Here is an 18,146-nt window from a genome sequence, read left to right on the forward strand (position 1 = left end):
AACTGCCTTTTTATCAACTGGAAATGGGTTATTATTTATTATAAGGGTTGAAAGCATCCAGAACTAGGTTTAGTTGGAGTGTTTTTAAGGCTGATTAGTTGTGTTACACCTGACAACATGCACACATTTCAGCTAGATTTTCTTTCTTCTCAAATTCAGGTAGATTTGTTTTACATGGTCAACAGATTTTCTTAAGCAGCAGTTGTGTCCGGCTAGTCTTCATTCTTACTTCAATGAATGTAAAATTGCTGATCTGCAACTTCACAAGAATCTAGAATGAGGTATTTTGGCATTTTTACGCTGTCACCTTGAATATGACATTTTTATTAGATTTTAATAGGTTTTATTAGTTAATGTCGCTACCAACATGAACAAACAACACATTTATTACAGTGTTAATTACTCTTTGTCAAGATTAGTTGAAAATAAACTCATTGTTTAATGTAAGTAATGTGGGATTAGTACCTGAATTTGGATTTTAATAATGCATTAGTAAATGTTGAAGTATGATTAATAAATGCTGCACAAGTATTGTTCATTATCAGTTCATGTTAGTAAATACATTAACTAATGAAACATCATAAAGTGTGAACAAGTTATTCCTAGGAGATCTGAAATTGTTATTCTGGGACTTTTTAATAATGTAGAATTAGCTGTCTTAATGTCCTAAATACACTCTAAAAATTTACATTTGCTGTTTGTTCAAACTCCTAATTTAAAATAAGCTGAAACGGCACAATTCTTGATTTAATTTTTTATTTGGGACAACTTAAATGTATTATGTTCAATCCACTTAAATTTGTAAAAACTAATAAGTTAACTTAATTGTTTCATGTTGTCCTAACACATATTGATTGTGTGGAACCCAGCATTTTTTACAGTGTATAACCAACTTTCAGTGATGGTTTGAAGGATATGTCTAGTCGCTTGGAGGTGAACTGACTTTGAGTGCCATTTAAACACAAATTGGTTTTTGTTAGACTTAGTTACTACATTAAAGTACCTTTTTTTCATTCTTCACAGTAATCTAGACTGAGATATTTTGGTGTAAAAATATAGTCTTTTTGGTGGCATGGTGGCTTAGTGGTTAGCACTGAGTGTGTGGGAGTTTCCGCTGTGTATACTGGGTTGTGGCTGGAAGGACATTCATTCATTTTCCTTCAGCTTAGTCCCTTTATTCATCAGGGGTCGCCACAGCAGAATGCACAGCCAACTTATCCAGCATATGTTTTACACAGCGAATGCCCTTCCAGCTGCAATCCAGTATTGGGAAACACCCAAACACTCATTCACACACATACACTACAACCAATTTAGTTTATTCATTTCACCTACACCACATGTTTTTGGACTGTGGGGGAAACCGGAGCACCCGGAAGAAACCCATGCCAACACTGGGAGAACATGCAAACTCAGAAATGCCAACTAGCTCATGCCGGGCCTCAAACCAGCGACCTTCTTGGGCATCCGCTGTGTAAAACATACTGAAAACCGGAATAGTTGAGGCCACCCCAGATAATTAAGGGATTTAGCCAAAGTAAAATTATTGAATAAATATGACCTTTTTTAAAATATATATTCAGAGACCAGCTAATATTAGTTACTGTAGTAGACGTGAACCTGCTTTTCTGGAACACTCACAATCATTCAGAATGATATATAGCTTGCCATGTTAACCACAATGTAACCTACTCTAAACATCAGTGGGATTTATGACTAGTTGCAGAGAGCTTTAGTCTTCCAATAGTTATTAAACATATTTTTTTGTCAGCTCTTAATCTTCCCTACTTATTCTTTATATGTCTATTTTCCTGCTTACTTGCTTGTTTGTTAAGCTAAACTTAGCTGACTTACAGACTAAAAACTGTCAAATTTACGGTTAATAAATCAGCAGCTGTGTTTGCCAGTATTTTATCCATAAAAATACAGAACAAAACATTATATAAATGTCAAATTTGTATGGTAAATTACTGTATTTTATGAATTTATAGTGTCAATATGCTAATGTTGTGAAGTACTAACATCTGCACATCATATCTTTTGTTACAGACATAGACACAACCGTTAATATATGGTGATGAAAGTTATAGAATGAACCAAAGCTCATCACAACTTTTCCCACAGTAAAAGAAATATACTAATATATAGAAGGTGCTCAGTGTCATTCACACAACACCTAAACATCTTAAAACACATCAAATTAATCGAATAAACATGATTTATAAACATCAGATGCAACATAAAACAGTAATGTGCATAAATGATACGAAATAAAAACTAACAAAGTACCATAATAATGTCAGCAAAAAAAAACATAAAAAGTGAAGTGGCCTGCAGGGAATTCGGGAAAGTCCATTTACGGTTATTTACCATATATATAAATTAAGCAAACTTACTGTTAACCAGGTTACAGACTTTTACAGTAGCATTTTTACATTTTTTTTACAGTTTTTTCCATTGAAATCACAGCCATTTCTAACAGTGTAGCTTTTGTGAACAGAAAGCGTCCGTTATAGGCGTTTATTCTTGAGCTTATTTACTTTGTCAGACTTTGGTCTTTCTAATTGCTGGATAAAGGGATTGTGGTGAGCGTTTCTGTCAGCATCTCTTGCAGAGTCAGCCGGTGTAAAACAGCTCCTGTAGGCCGCTTAAAGTTCACAACCAAAGCGAGCTTAGCTGATATAAATAGAGAATGTGGCTTTTTATTACCATACCAATTCACAATACCTGTTCATGTCCTGACAGGGTAATTTCTACCTTTCCTGCATTGAAAAAACTTTCCTGCGCAAAAAAGGAGGTTTAATAGGGACTGTTTTTATGATCCTGCAAAGGAAACATTTGCTGTAAGTTCTTCCTGATTTGTTTGTGAGTTGTTATCGGCTCGCTGTGGTGGACGTCTGATAGACTGTTTCTTATTAATGTAGTAGAGTGTAAACAAAAAATGAACTCAGCGGTGTCACTGTATTGAGTTTGAATTGACCGGCTGTAGATTGTAGGGGTCAAGGGTTTGATGAACTCGATGACTTGAGAGTGAGATACATTGTAGTGCTGCTTTTAGAAGTAGTGACATCAGGCCATGTTGACTTGCATTGGTTGGTGATTATGGGTTGGTAGTTCAGGTTTTTAAAACTTTTATTTTCATTCATTCATTCATTCATTTTCCTTCATCTTAGTCCCTTTATTCATCAGGGGTTTCCACAGCGGAATGAACCGCCAACTTATCCAGCATATGTTTTACACAGCGAATGCCCTTCCAGCTGCAAACCAGTACTAGGAAACATCCATTTGTGATCACTCCTATGCACACAGCAATGAACAGCAGTACTAGTTTTATTAACTTCATAGACATCAAATAAAGGACTAAAGCCATCATTTCCTTTCTCATGCTATCCATGAGGTTTTCATTTAAAGAAGAAAGGTGACTTTTATTTTCTTGATAATCCTCCTTTGCTGTCATCAGCAGTGCCCGCTTTAGTCTCAGTAGTTTAGTCTGGCTGAGATTATTGCTATATTTGATCTTTGACTTGATGATTTCCACAATTAGCGTGTTTGTAAACACTGGAGAATTGTCTTAAGCCAAGGACATACAGTGCGGCGCCGCTGATTGGATGATCTAGTTGGTAAATTTGGCTGCGAACATCCCAGTTGTCCAGTTCTGCCACTGTTTAAGACACTGATGGTGACTGGACTATAAAATATGCTTAAATTATCAGCCAGTGATAAACATGCAGATATTGTAGAGAGAGTTTTATCACACTTTAAGGTAATCAGTGTTATGGTTGGTGTAATTTTAACAATTTTCACTATTAGAAAACTATAACTGAGACTTTTAGCTAAAAAAATACTTTAATAATTTGCTGCTTATTAATTGTTATTAAGGTAGTAGTTAGGTTTAGGTATTGGGTAGGATTAGGGATGTAGAATAACTCCGCTCTTTAATTTCTTTTATCATCCATATCCTTTTCTTTTCAAAACAAGACTTTGGACTCTGAATCTGAAACAAACATTGGCTTAAATATGTAAATAAATACAGCTTTGCTTTAAAAAGCTCAAAATGAATCCAGTACATAAGGTGAAAAAAGGTATATGTAGATTTGAATATCGTATCAGATATCAACACAAATTAGTTCAGATATATCCGCATATCAATATTAATTTGATTAATAATAGTTATTGCTCATGTTATTTCCTTCTCTAAAACTAAAAACTCATTAACAGTACACCCTGTAAAGATTTGGCAAAAGTAATTTTACTTAAAGAAAATAATATGTATTTTATCTTTTGTGAAGTTTATGCTTTAACACAAGAAGGAAAATGGTTTTTCTAACCTCTGTATATTGCTCTCAGTCTTTAGTACAGTATATTAATGTTGATTTATTTGTTTTATTTCTTCTTCTTGCCTTTGTAATGCAACCTTGTGTTGGAAAAGCACTATTTACACTGAAAAAAGTGTTGCATGCAAAACTGTTGCAAACAATTTATTTGTGTTGAATTTAAACAAACAAATTTAATTTAATAATGTTCAACTTAATTTGTTTGTTTAAATTCAGCCCAAATAAATTGTTTACAACCACTTAATGTAAAAAAATTAAGTAACTGCAAGGAATCATCTTTGAATTATTTTTTTCAGTGTAAAAAGAAAACGTGTACTGCATATGGTGCCTTTCCAACACAAGGCTGATTTACAAAAACACAAAATTAAAACAACTTTAACAAACTGGATCAAAAATGTCAACTAAATATGATGTTTTATTTATTTATGATTCTTTGTGGATTGCGTAAAATTATTATTTTTATATTATTATTTTGGATATTTTTACATTTGTTTTGCATTTGGGTTTTGGATCCATTATGTTAAATTTTGTAATTTTTTGTTCTCATTCTGTTTTAATTTGTTTCAGTCTGTACAGCAATTAGCCTGCAACCTGTGTTTTGAAATGTGCTTTTTAAAATAATAAACTAAATTAATTTTTTTATCAAAAACAGTCTCACTGAAAAAAGTGTTGCATGCAAAACTGTTGCAAACAATTTATTTGTGTTGAATTTAAACAAACAAATTAAATTGAGCAATGTTCAACTTAATTTGTTTGTTTAAATTCAGCCCAATTAAAGTGTTTACAACCACTTAACGTAAAAAAAAATTGAGTAAATCCAAGGAATCATCTTTGAATAATTTTTTTCAGTCTAGTAAAAAAAAAATGTAAAATTGTTATTTGTATATTTATTAAGAATTAAGAGGTTTTGTCTAAAGTTTAACAGTTCTTTTCACATTATTGGATGATTTTTATGCTTTTAAACAAGTAACACAAAGTTAAAAAACCTTAAATTAGTTTATTGTAACTTGTCCCTATGTTATTTATGTATTTATTTATTTATTTATTTAATTTTTGGGCCAAAATATTTGTGGAGAATTTGCAGTAATTAACAATTTGAATCCTTGATTGAGCAAGGAAAACTTTATCTCTTTTGCACCTGGAGTTCTGTCTTTCCTTCTTATTTTTCCCCATCGCATCTTTTTTTTTCTTCCTCTTCCTTCGTGTTTTGCTCTCTCATTCATTCTCCATGGGTGTTTCCATCACCGGAGGAAAAGAGCTCAGTGTTTTACTCTGAACAGCATTGAAGGCCTGTGACGTCAGCAGTGATATAATCACATCTGTAATCTGGGTCGTTTTAATGTAGATCACGTCTCGAGGGATTCAACATAATGTATCATAGACGTCTGTCATCATAGATGTACATCTGAACAAAAAGCTGCACAACATTATCAGAGTTCAAAGCTCAAAGGGTCTCATTGTAATTTCTTAATGCACTGAAATTAAAGTTCTTCATACTTTTTATTGTTTAATTTTAATGACGCAAACTAGGGATGTTTGATATTGGAGATTTGTATTTTTAACTGAGTGTGCTTTTAGACTGATACCATGATTTGCTTAAGTTTGTCCTGTTCTTTCAGAAATTAAACAAGTGACTTTTTATGACTTGACCATTGAATCAGACGATTCGTTCAGCAATTGATTCACTCATATTGATTCACTCATACAGTTAAATACTCTAAAATGCACAAATATTCTGCTCTGGCTTTTTTATTATTAAAAATGCAAGTTCTTAGTAGTGGTGTTAGTTCTCAACCTGCAGTCTGTGTGGGTCCTAACGCCCCAGTATATTGATTGAGACTCTATACTGCTCAGTGAGCGCCGTCTATCGGATGTTAAACCGAGGTCCTGACTCTCTGTGGTCATTAATAATCCCAGGATGTCCTTCAAAAAAAGAGTAGGGGTTTAACTGCAGCGTCCTGATCAAATTTGCCCACTGGCCTCTGTCCATCATGGCCTCCTAACCATCCCCATATCATAATTGGCTACATCCCTCTGTCTCCTCTCCATCAATCAGCTGGTGTGCGGTCTGGCGCAATATGGCTGCCGTCGCGTCATCCAGGTGGATGCTGCACACTGGTGATGAATGAGACTCCCCCAATGCGTAAAGCACTTTGAGTGTCCAGAAAAGCACTATATAAATGTAAGGAATTATTATTATTATTATTATTATTATTACTATTATTATTATTATTATTACCTCTGGACTGTTGTAATAAATCTGTGTCACATTAGCAGTCAAACTTACACAATGATATTTAATAAAACAACACTCTTGCTTACGTAATATTACAAAACTAAGTCATCTCATGAATATTAAAGATCAGGTCATATGGGCTTTTAAAATTATTTATACTATGCAGTTTGTAACTTAGCTGTCCTTCAGTTTAAACGCCTAAAAGAATAAATCACATTAACAAATAGTTCCAAACAAAGCAGAATTATAACATTTGTGGATCTTGGAGCAACACTGGCATTTTCTTTATGAATGAATCTTTTTTTGAATGAATCATTTGAGTCAGTGATTCACTGATTTGCTCTTAAAGAGAGTCACTTGCTTTGTTTGTATCAGCCCTTTTGATTAAATGTTTTTTTGGAATGGAATGCCGATCTGCATCAAGATAAAGTAAAAAATTTGCATAATCCCCGCCTCCCACAACAAATGAACACTTTATAATGGGCATTCCATTTCAGAGACAGATAGACCAATCAAAACAGACTTGGACACCTGACCAATGAGAGCAGAATTGACTCGTGAAAAGGGGGAGGGTCTTACAAACATGAAGAATCACTGAATTGATTCAAAATGATCAAAATATTAAAATGCATTGCATTGCTAATATGACATTTTAATGATAAATATTTAACATTGTGATGTATATAATATTAAAATGCTATTTTGCCTTCTATTTACAAACAATACAGGGGTGTTTTTTGCTTTCATAACTTGAATTATAGCTTATTCTGACTGCTTTAACACACATTCAATGCTTTCGGACTTTGTTTTTGCTTTACAATCAGCTCACACATCATTGTGGCTGCTTTGATTCTACATAATTAAAATAATTAAACATCTCTCTTACTGTTTTAGCCTGTGTGCTTTGTTCAGGTTGAGTGGTAAATTGTAGCTTAACTGGTAGAAACATGATGCTAAACACACCAAGCGTTCAATTCCCATGAATCACGCTGTCAAAAGTGTGTGTGAGCTGTGATTTTAGCATCACTTTGAGTACTTCAGACGCTGGATCATAGCGTTAATGCATGTTATAGCATAAATCTGAGCTAGTTTCAGGCCGTTTTGCAAATGCACTATTGTTTCTGGCTATATCAGAATAATTCACATCCACAGTAGAGCATCTTGTGGTTTCATTGCATAATCATGCAGAGATTTTGATGGATGTTCAAGTTGGTGAATATCATGTTTGTAGATGCCGGCAGGTTTCCAAAAGCTTTTCTTTTTAGTTTATAATTAAACAAACCCTTGGACTTTGCTGTCTACAAAGTTAAACAACCAAATATTTTATCTTAACTTCGTATCTTGTGTCAGTACACTGGGAAAAGCTTTTTTTGTTTTGACGAGAAAATTCTTTTCTTTATTTGTTTAATTTGTTTATTAAACTTTTTATTTTTAATTTTATTTTTTGCTGTATTAAACTTTTATTGTTTTATGCTGAAAACCTCCTTTCAACTCTGAACACCCTACAGAAATACATACAATGTAAAAGTGTGATGCTGTTTAACAATTAATCACGATGTGCAAAATAAAACATTGTATTTGCACAATATACATAGCTATAATGTGCATATTTATTATGCATACATAAATGCAAACACATACAAGTATGTACTTTAAAGTGTTTATTGAACATTTATAAAAATAACAAAATGAAAAAATAAATTAATTAATGGAAAAATTGGATTCTGACCCACTCTTTAACCCACCCCAAAGGATAAAAGTATATCAGTTAATAAATGTAAAATAAAATACTGTTCAATAGGGAAATGTGATATTTATCTTATGTGATAATATGGTGATTGCTGTTTTATTAATGTTGCTGACATTATGAACATTATGAATTGTGCACAAAAAATGTAGCCTATTAGAATAAGCCTTTAATCCAAGTTGAAAACCAGAAATTTCACTCACTCTATTCTAACCATGGCCCTAACCCTGTAAAGTTTTTCATATGTATTTAATAAAGATATGGTATAATTAAGTAATGAATATTAGTGCGATTGCAAACATGATAATGATTTCAAACAGCTCAACATACAAATTCATATTTTTGCCATACTTTTTAGACATATTTTAGACAGAACACAACATTTTCTGATATTATTGTGTGTTTTACCTGTGAAAATAGCAGAAACAAAACATTTGTGGATCTCACAGCAACACTGAGGTGTTTTCTTTTGAATGAATCATTTTCAATCATTTTCAATGATTCACTCATAAAGAGGGTCACTTGTTTTGTTTGTAAACGTATCAGCTTTTTTGACTGAGTGAATTTTTAAAGTTCAATCTTTCAACAAATAATCCTGTTTAATTTAACAAGTTGCTGACTCTTTTTGTTATTTGTTCATTTCTAAATGTAAATTGTAAATTTTACACAACAATTTTAATTTCAGAAATAGTCTCTCTTTAAGTCTGGGTTGAAATCATCGGGCTGAGGAAATGAATAAAACAATGTAATCTTCATTGTGTTGTTTACCTGTAAACATAGTTTCAAAGCTGAAACAGAACATTTGTTTATCTCAGAGCAACACTTTTTTAAAAATGAATCATTTGAGTCAGTGATTCAATGATTCACACATAAAGAGAGTCACTTGCTTTGTTTGTAAACAAATCAGCTCTTTTGACTGAAGTCAGTTTCTGAATGAAAAGAGTAAATCTTACACATTTTAATTTCAGAAATAGCCTCCCTCTAAATGAGATGAAATGATGGATCTGAGGAAATTAATAAAGTAATGTATTTTTATTGTGTTTTTTAACTTGTAAAAATAGTTCCAAAGCAGGAACAGAACATTTGTTTATCTCAGAGCAACACCGAGGTGTTTTCTTTTTGAATGAGTCATTTGAGTCAGTGATTCAATGATTCACTCATAAAGAGAGTCACTTCAGCTCTTTTGCCTGAAGTCAATTTCTGAATGAAAATTGTAAATCTTACACAATTTAATTCCAGAAATCGCCTCTCTCTAAACCTGTGTTGAAACGATAGGTCTGATGTAATAAATAAAGCAATGTAGTCTTAAATACACATCTGGACTGATCTGCATTACTGTAGGATTTATTTTAAAATCTCTGCAATTTGACATCTATATAAAAGCAGAAGCACAGGCGGATCAGTGGCGTCCACCTCAGAGTAATTGCATGTTTAAGCCATACATTTGAGCTCTTATAACTGCTTTACCTCTTGCTGATAGCCATTTGTGGATGTCAGAGCAACACTGAGGTGTTTCCTTTTTGAATTAATCATTTGAGTCAGTGATTCAACGATTCGCTCGTAGAGTCACTTTCTTTATTTGAAAACGAATCAGCTCTTTTGACTGAATAAAGTTTAAAATTTGTGAACTACGTCTATTTCTGAATGAAAATTGTTAATCTGCACAATATTCATTTCAGAAATCGCCTCTCTCTAAGTCTGAGCTGAAATAATAGGTCTGAGAGAATGAATAAAGCAATGTAATCTGAAAATAAATCCTATAGTGACGCAGATCAGTCCAGATGTTTGTTTAAAATCACTGCAATTTGACATCTATATATAAGCAGAAACGCAGGCGGATCAGTGGCGTCCACCTCCAACTAATTGCATGTTTAAGCTATACATTTGAGCTTTTATAAGTGCTTTCCTCTCGCTGACAGCTGCTCTGAATGTCAGTGTTTGTCCAGTGAACCGAAACACATCGATCGCCATCATGCTCTAATTATAGGAAAATCATTACATCTGACCTGCACCAATGGATACGAGTCTGCTTCTGCCTGATTTACAAAAAAAAGATAACACACACGATAACACACCATAATAACCTCTCGCTTCTGAAAGCAAACAGCATTTTAGTGGCACATCATCTGTAATCATGTCGTTTCTGTCTGTTTCTGTGTCTTCATTTAATGCAGGCGATGGAAACCCTCGGGAGAGCAGCCCGTTCATCAATAACACTGATGATGATAAGGGGAATCTGTATGATGGGAAAAACATGGCACTTTTCGAGGTACTGTCTTTAATGTTATTAACTCTCAAGCATTTTTAAAATTTGTTATGATATTTATGATATTGATATTGATATTTTTGATTAACAGTACAATATAAAATGATATTATTCATTTATAATTGGTGATTTTATTTTATTTTAATTATTTATTTACTCTAAACAGAAGAGTAAAGAAATCAAAATTGAGTTTTGTCATGACAAATGATAAAACTTGTTAATTGTAACCTATTTTATCTATTTATTTATTTTTTATTTCATTTTATTTTAACTTCAAATGATTAACGAAATCAATATTTGGTGGAATACTAATAAATAATTCTTATTTTCAATTATAGCAATATTTATTTTTAATTTATCCTTATTTTATTTTATTTTATGTTTTATTTCATTTTATTTATTTATTTATTTTTTACTTTATTACGACTTCAAATGATTAAAGAAATCAATATTTGGTGGAATACTAATAAATAATTATTATTTTCAATTAAAGCAATATTTATTTTTAATTTATCCTTATTTTATTTTATTTTATGTTTAATTTCATTTTATTATTATTTTTTTTACTTTATTACGACTTCAAATGATTAAAGAAATCAATATTTGGTGGAATACTAATAAATAATTCTTATTTTCAGTTATAGCAATATTTATTTTTAATTTATCCTTATTTTATTTTATTCTTTTATTTTATGTTTTATTTCATTTTATTATTATTTTTTTTTTACTTTATTACGACTTCAAATGATTAAAGAAATCAATATTTGGTGGAATACTAATGAATAATTCTTATTTTCAATTATAGCAAGTAAGACTTATTCTTTATTTTTATTTATTTTTAATTTTCCCTTTTTACTTCTTTTATTATTTTTTTATTTTACTTCATTACAACTTCAAATGATTAAAGAATTCTAGCAAATGAAAACATTAATTATTCTGACTTATTCTTTATTTTTAAAGAATAATATTTATTTATTTTAATTGTCCTTTAATTAATTTATTTTTATTTCATTTTATTTAATTTTTTTACAACTTCAAATGAATAAAGGAATCAATACTTGGTGGAATAATATTTTATTTTATGGAATTATTTTTATTTTATTTTATTTTATGGAATTATTTTTATTTTATTTTATTTTATTTTATGGAATAATTTTTATTTTATTTTATTTTATTTTATTTTATTTTATTTTATTTTATTTTATTTTTAAGTGGCCTCAGAGAGTACACGCATATTTATGCTTGGACAAGTCTCGTTAATTTTTTAAATTATTATTTTATATTATTTATATTCTTTACATATTTTGTATTTACTTATTTATTATTATTATTATTATTATTATTGTTGTTGTTGTTGTTGTTTTTGTATTTAAATTTTTTATTTTGTTATTATTTTACAAATTTTTAGTTAAGTTCAAGGCCAATTTTCTGAACTTATTATAAAGCTATTTATTTTCCAAATATGATCTTGATATGTTTTGTGAGATTATTCACATCCATTCAAGTCTAAACAAACCTTAGGTTTTTTCTTTCAACACTATATTTGACATCTGGCTTTTCTCTACTCTGTTTTCCACATTCCCCTTTCATGTTTATGACCACAAATAAAGCAATTCAAGGGTCATGAATTTTATTTTTGTATAATTTTATGATTTCGGGACAGACAAAGCTGTCATTACGTCCTTTGACTTCGCCTGCTACATTTATATTTTTACTGAGGTTTGAAAGAAGTTGTTTTGTGTTTGCCGGTTTGTAGCTTTTCCTCAAATGCATGATCCTTAACCCTTTCAGGAGGAGATGGACAGCAATCCCATGGTGTCTTCACTGCTCAACAAACTGGCCAACTATACAAACCTCACACAGGGCGTCCGAGAACACGAGGAGGCGGATGAAGATGAAGGTGCCAAGAAGCAAACAGTCAAGGTAAAACACATAGAAATACTTACGAAAGACACATGTGAAGCTTGCAGGAGGATGTCTGATCCCTGTGTCTGTGTTCTCCAATCGAAAACAAATCAGACACACATTCTCTACATTCTTTCAGCCTTTGTTGAAAATATGACAGGATATTAATGCAGGTTAGATGGTATGGAATGTCTGTCATGGCGGAAATGACCGGAAGTTCTTGTCGTTCCATTGTTCCACACACTAGTGTTTTTGATACAGTGTAAAAAATGCAGTGTTCAACACAATTCATGCATGTTTCCCCAACACAAATTGATTTAATTAACTTAACATATTTAAATGGACTGAACTTAAAACAATTGAGTTGTCCCCAAGAAATTTCAAGAAATGTGTTTCAACTCATTTTAAATAAATAGTTTGATCAAGGAGCAAAATCGTTTTTTGGGTGGTGTACACTGTAAAAAATGCTAGGTTCCACATAATCGTTTTGTGTTGGGACAACATGACTGAATTAAGTTAGCTTATTCGTTTTGACAAATTTAAGTGGATTGAACCTAAAACAATTAATTTGTCCCAGAAGAAACCTCAAGAATTGGGTTGTTTCAGCTCATTTTAAATAAGTAGTTTGAACAAACAGCAAATGCAATTTTTTGTAGTGTATGCAGTTAAAGAGAAAATTATTTGCCCTCTTTTTAAAGTCTTTGTCAAATATTTTCCAAGTGCTGTTTAACGGGGAGTTTTTTTTTTATATGTTTTTTTTATAGTTTTTGCAGACATAGAAAACCAAAGACAAACCGATCATGTACTGTAACAATAATCTGTGCAAAATGTAAAATAAAGCATGAAACAAGGGAAAATGGCAACATACAAGACATACAGTATATGACAGACAAAAAGACACAGCAATGGATGTAAAGAGAGAGAGAGGAAAAAAACTTACAACACATTTTTAAACAGAATAGTTTTCATAACTAATTTCTTTGGCATGATGACAGTACGTAATATTTTACTAGTTATTTTGCAAGATACTAGTATTCAGCTTAAAGTGACATTTAAAGGGAGTAGTGCGAGGTCCACTTGATGTGATAATATAAACTTGTAATAACGACAATAACGAACCCGTTAGAAATGAGAAAACATATTATAATAAGCACCTAAAAACTCAGGATTTCTGGACAGAGCCACAGTGAGCGCCTTCTCCACCATGATATAACGGTAAATAAAAACAGTTGCCATGCCAACTTTCTACTATAGCTACGGTTGCCCTGCCTTCGAGCTCTTCTAATTGGTCCAATGCTTTTGGACCTGACAGTGATGAGCTGCGCCGCATGTTAAAGTTAACGTTTTTTTTTTTACTTGACACAGCATCTAAAAATCACACCGCACAGATGCGTGGTGCTTCAAAAGATGCCATACTTGAGCGTAGGGGTCACACACATCCGTCAAGCGTGTGTTTACATTGAAAACAATAGAAAGGTAGCACACTGGAGAGAAATAGCGCATTCTGTGTGAACAGCCCCTAAACTCTGAACCAATCATTCACTGTAAAAAAAATGCTGAGTTCCACACATTCAATTTGTGTTGGGATAACATGAAGGAATTAAGTTAATGTATTAGTTTGTACAAATTTAAGTGAATTGAACATAAAACAATTAAGTTGTCCCAAATTAAACTTCAAGGATTGTGCTGTTTCACCTCATTTTAAATAAGTAGTTTGAACAAACAGCAAACATCGTTTTTTTTTTGAGTGTTTAAATCAGTGAATCATTTACTGGAAACGCACTCTGAATGGATCGTGAGTTGTTAACTCGTTCACAAATGTCAGTCCAACTCACAGATTAATTGTTCAGTGAACCGATTTAACAATAAATTCAGTTTGTTCGTGAATTAAACACCACTGTTTGTCCTATTCAAAATAACCTTTTACTCAGCATTACTTGGGAAAGTCAAAATTGCAATATTTTGTTCTGGAATGTAGTGAATTAGTGCGACACGGTGCCTCAGTGGTTAGCACTGTGGCCTCACAGCAAGAAGGTCACTGGTTCGAGTTGCTGGATCAGTTGGCATTTCTGTGTGGAGTTTGCATGTGCGCCCCGTGTTGGCGTGGGTTTCCCCCACAGTCCAAACACATGCGCTATAGAGGAATTGGATAAACTAAATTGGCCATAGCGTATGAGTGTGTGTGACTGTGAGAGTGTATGGGTGTTTCCCAGTACTGGGTTTCGGCTGGAAGGGCATCCGCTTTGTAAAACATATGCTAGAATAGTTGGCGGTTCATTCTGCTGTGGCGACCCCTGATAAATAAGGAACCAAGCCGAAAGAAAATGAATGTTTTGGAATGTAGTGAAGTAAATATAAAGGTTTCCTAAGATAAAAATACTCAGATACTTAGTACAGATACTTAGAAATGTTCAGTTGCTCTCCTCCACTGCTTGAAACCAATATTAATACAGACCGCAGGCCTTATGCAAAGATTTGTCAACATATGCACAAATGCAGCAATATTTCATTGTTTTCCATTTGAAGCCCAGAGGACGCTCTCTTTGAGTTCTGCTGCTTATTGCTGACAGTAAGTAAAATGTTGAAGCACTGACCAGGCAATACCCACAAAACCACAGACCCCAGAAAGTCTCCTCGTCACTGGGCAGAGCAGATAAACGGGACGCTCTCATTAGTGTGAGGCCACTGCTTGAGATGATCAGACACGGAGAATATACTGTGTGAGGAAACATCCTATTTAATCTTATTCAAGACTAAGTTTCTTAAATTCATTCTTATAGTATATTTGACTAGCCGAGTCCAGCGGAAAGCATCTTCTCACTGCGGTATGCATTTATTCCTATGAGTCTGATGGATTTTCTTTTGAAGGCTGGTTATGATTTCTGTAGAAGTGATTGATTTTTATGAAGATTGAAGCAGGTCATTTGCTTGATTTAGGGGGAAACACTCAGCCTCAGTGTTGGATCATTTACGCTTTGGATGGATGATGTGGATTATGTGTGTTTTAAGGCTAAAAGCTTCCGCTGACACATTAAATGTCCATTTAGATGCACTTATGGATGAGGTCTAAATCTGCTCTGGGTTTCATAGTTGATATGGTTTCAGTAGAATTTAGCAGAATTAAATATGCATTCAAAATGTTACCAATGCAAATGTCTGTTTTGTTGATCTTGAAATGCTGTAGATTCAGCTGAGAAATCTTTTGTGTTTGTTTTTGTTGTTGTCAAGAATGAAGTTTTTGATTTATAAGGTTTTTACATGGTGGTTTGAAGATTCACAAGTCTACTGTGTTTCTGGGCTCTTCATTTTAATGTTTTGACTTCAGAAAATAGTTAGCTGTATGTTTAGCTATAGAAAAAAAATATCTTGGTTTCTCTAGATGTGCAATTTATATTTGTGCTTCTACTGATAACTACTCATTAGGGCTGCACAATATATTATTTCAACATCGATATCGCAATGTGTGAATCTGCAATAGTCACATCACAGAATCAGCAATGTCAAGTTCACCACAGTTCAGAACATGTGATTTGTGCGGTCACTGCAAAACCTTAAAATAGTGAAAGATTTTCTTTTGGATGTGTTTTTAAGACCTGTGACTGTGTAGGATTTAAGCAAACTTAAACCAGAGGGTTATGAAGGTATTTAAAGCAAAATTAATTGTAATTATTTATACAATGGAGACTATACTTTAAACAGTGTTATTTTATATATTATTATTGAATTTCTGTTCCTCAATACTGTTAGATTCCACAGAAAACCATCAAATTCATTTGTATCTGTTCAATTGTATTGTATTTTATGCAGATACTTTTCTACAAAATAATCCCAATCAATGTAAAATGATGAATTCTTTCCAAATAGAGTTAAGTCATCTTGTGAAGTTAAGTCATCTTGTATATATATCGCAGACGCACTGAAAATTGCAATGTCAGTTTTTGTCCAATATTGTGCAGCCAAACTGATAACATTCATTTATTCATTCATTTTCCATCGGCTTAGTCTCTATTTCAGAGGTCCCCACAGCTGAATTAACCACCAACTATTCCAGTATATGTTTTACGCAGCGGAAACACCCATACACACTCATTCACACACACACTCATGTACTGCGGCCAATTCAGTTCATCCAATTCATCCAATCCCCTATAGCGCATGTGTTTGGACTGTTGGGGAAACCGGAGCACCCGGAGGAAACCCACGCCAACACAGGGAAAACATGCAAACTCCTCACAGAAATGCCACCTGACCCAACTGGGACACAAACCAGCAACCTTCTTGCTGTAAGGCGACAGTGCTAACCACTGAGCCACCGTGCCACCTACTGATAACATTGTTTTCATATTTAAAATAAAAATTTTGTCATCTAGAGCTTTTGTGTTGGATAAAATAATAAAAGTGCCGTTTTCAGTTGTTTATATTCATTCATTCATTACAGTGAAGGAAACATGCTGCCTTTAATTCTTTAGTTAAGTCACCTTACAGGTACATCAATCAAACTGACTAAAAATATTCAGTCAAATATGTGTAAAAACCTGATTTACTTATTAAAATAAGTAACACAGAAACATTTTTGTCATGACTTTTGTCATATCATTGTTTTACACTGTAGAGAATAATACCGATATTTTAAGTTCAGAAGAGTTAAAGCAATATTTAGCTGAATAACCCTGACAATATGACTAAATAACTATAAAATCTCAGAAATAAGAACTCTTTAAAAGCTAGAAAATAAAAGTTTGTTTTGTCCAACTTTATGTGGTCATTGGTCAGAAATAGTGGTTGGGCAAGCCATTAAACCTGTCTCTATAACAGCACTGTTGGTACTCTTCCTTTGTCAGTTCACTGTTCACGATACAAAGCAGATTTTGTGGCATTTGTGTCCCTCCTGGCCAGACGCTGTATTCTACTGCACTGGAAGTCATCTGCTCTACTCACTCCATGTGGATTAATGACGTTTTTCACTTCATAAAACTGGGACAAATTAGACACTGTCTGAAGGGTTCTTCCAAATACCTTGATCAAATTTGGGGTTCTCTCCTTGAAAATATGGAATTGTACTCCCTGCTTACTGGATGACAGTTCATTTTTACATTCTTCACTTCTGTGTGACATCATGACCAGGCATTGTTTTGGTTGGTACAAGATTATTATTTTATTAGTTTTATTGTTATTAATATTTTATTTTTTGTTATATATATATATATATATATATATATATATATATATATATATATATATATATATATATATATATATATATATATATATATATATATATATATATATATATATATATATATATATATATATATATATTTATATTTATTTATATATATATATATATATATATATATATATATATATATATATTTATATACATAAATATATCGGGGTGTCATGGTGCCACAATGGGTAGCACGATTGCCTCACAGCAAGAAGGTCACTTTGTGGAGTTTGCATGTTCTCCCCGTGTTGGTGTGGGTTTCCTCCGAGTGCTCCGGTTTCCACCACAGTCCAAAGACATGCAGTACAGGTGAATTGTCCATAGCGTATGAGTGTGAATGGATGTTTCCCAGTGATGGGTTGCAGCTGGAAGGGCATCCGCTGGATAAGTTGGTGTTTCATTCCACTGTGGCAATTCCTGGTTAATAAAGA

General features: G+C 32.7%; 1 protein-coding gene across 6 annotated transcripts in view; it reads left to right on the forward strand.

Moving 5' to 3' along the window:
• The window catches only part of slc12a7b (solute carrier family 12 member 7b), a 99,564-nt gene that overhangs the window by 41,336 nt on the left and 40,082 nt on the right, over positions 1-18,146 (forward strand). For all 6 annotated transcript variants that reach the window (XM_056450274.1, XM_056450276.1, XM_056450278.1 and 3 more), the window contains exons 2-3: positions 10,492-10,586; positions 12,375-12,506. In XM_056450274.1, coding sequence (XP_056306249.1) covers positions 10,492-10,586; positions 12,375-12,506 — 227 coding nt within the window. The remainder of the gene's footprint in view (positions 1-10,491; positions 10,587-12,374; positions 12,507-18,146) is intronic.

The sequence above is a fragment of the Danio aesculapii genome, chromosome 24 (assembly GCF_903798145.1).
Source record: "Danio aesculapii chromosome 24, fDanAes4.1, whole genome shotgun sequence".
Taxonomy (NCBI): domain Eukaryota; kingdom Metazoa; phylum Chordata; class Actinopteri; order Cypriniformes; family Danionidae; genus Danio; species Danio aesculapii.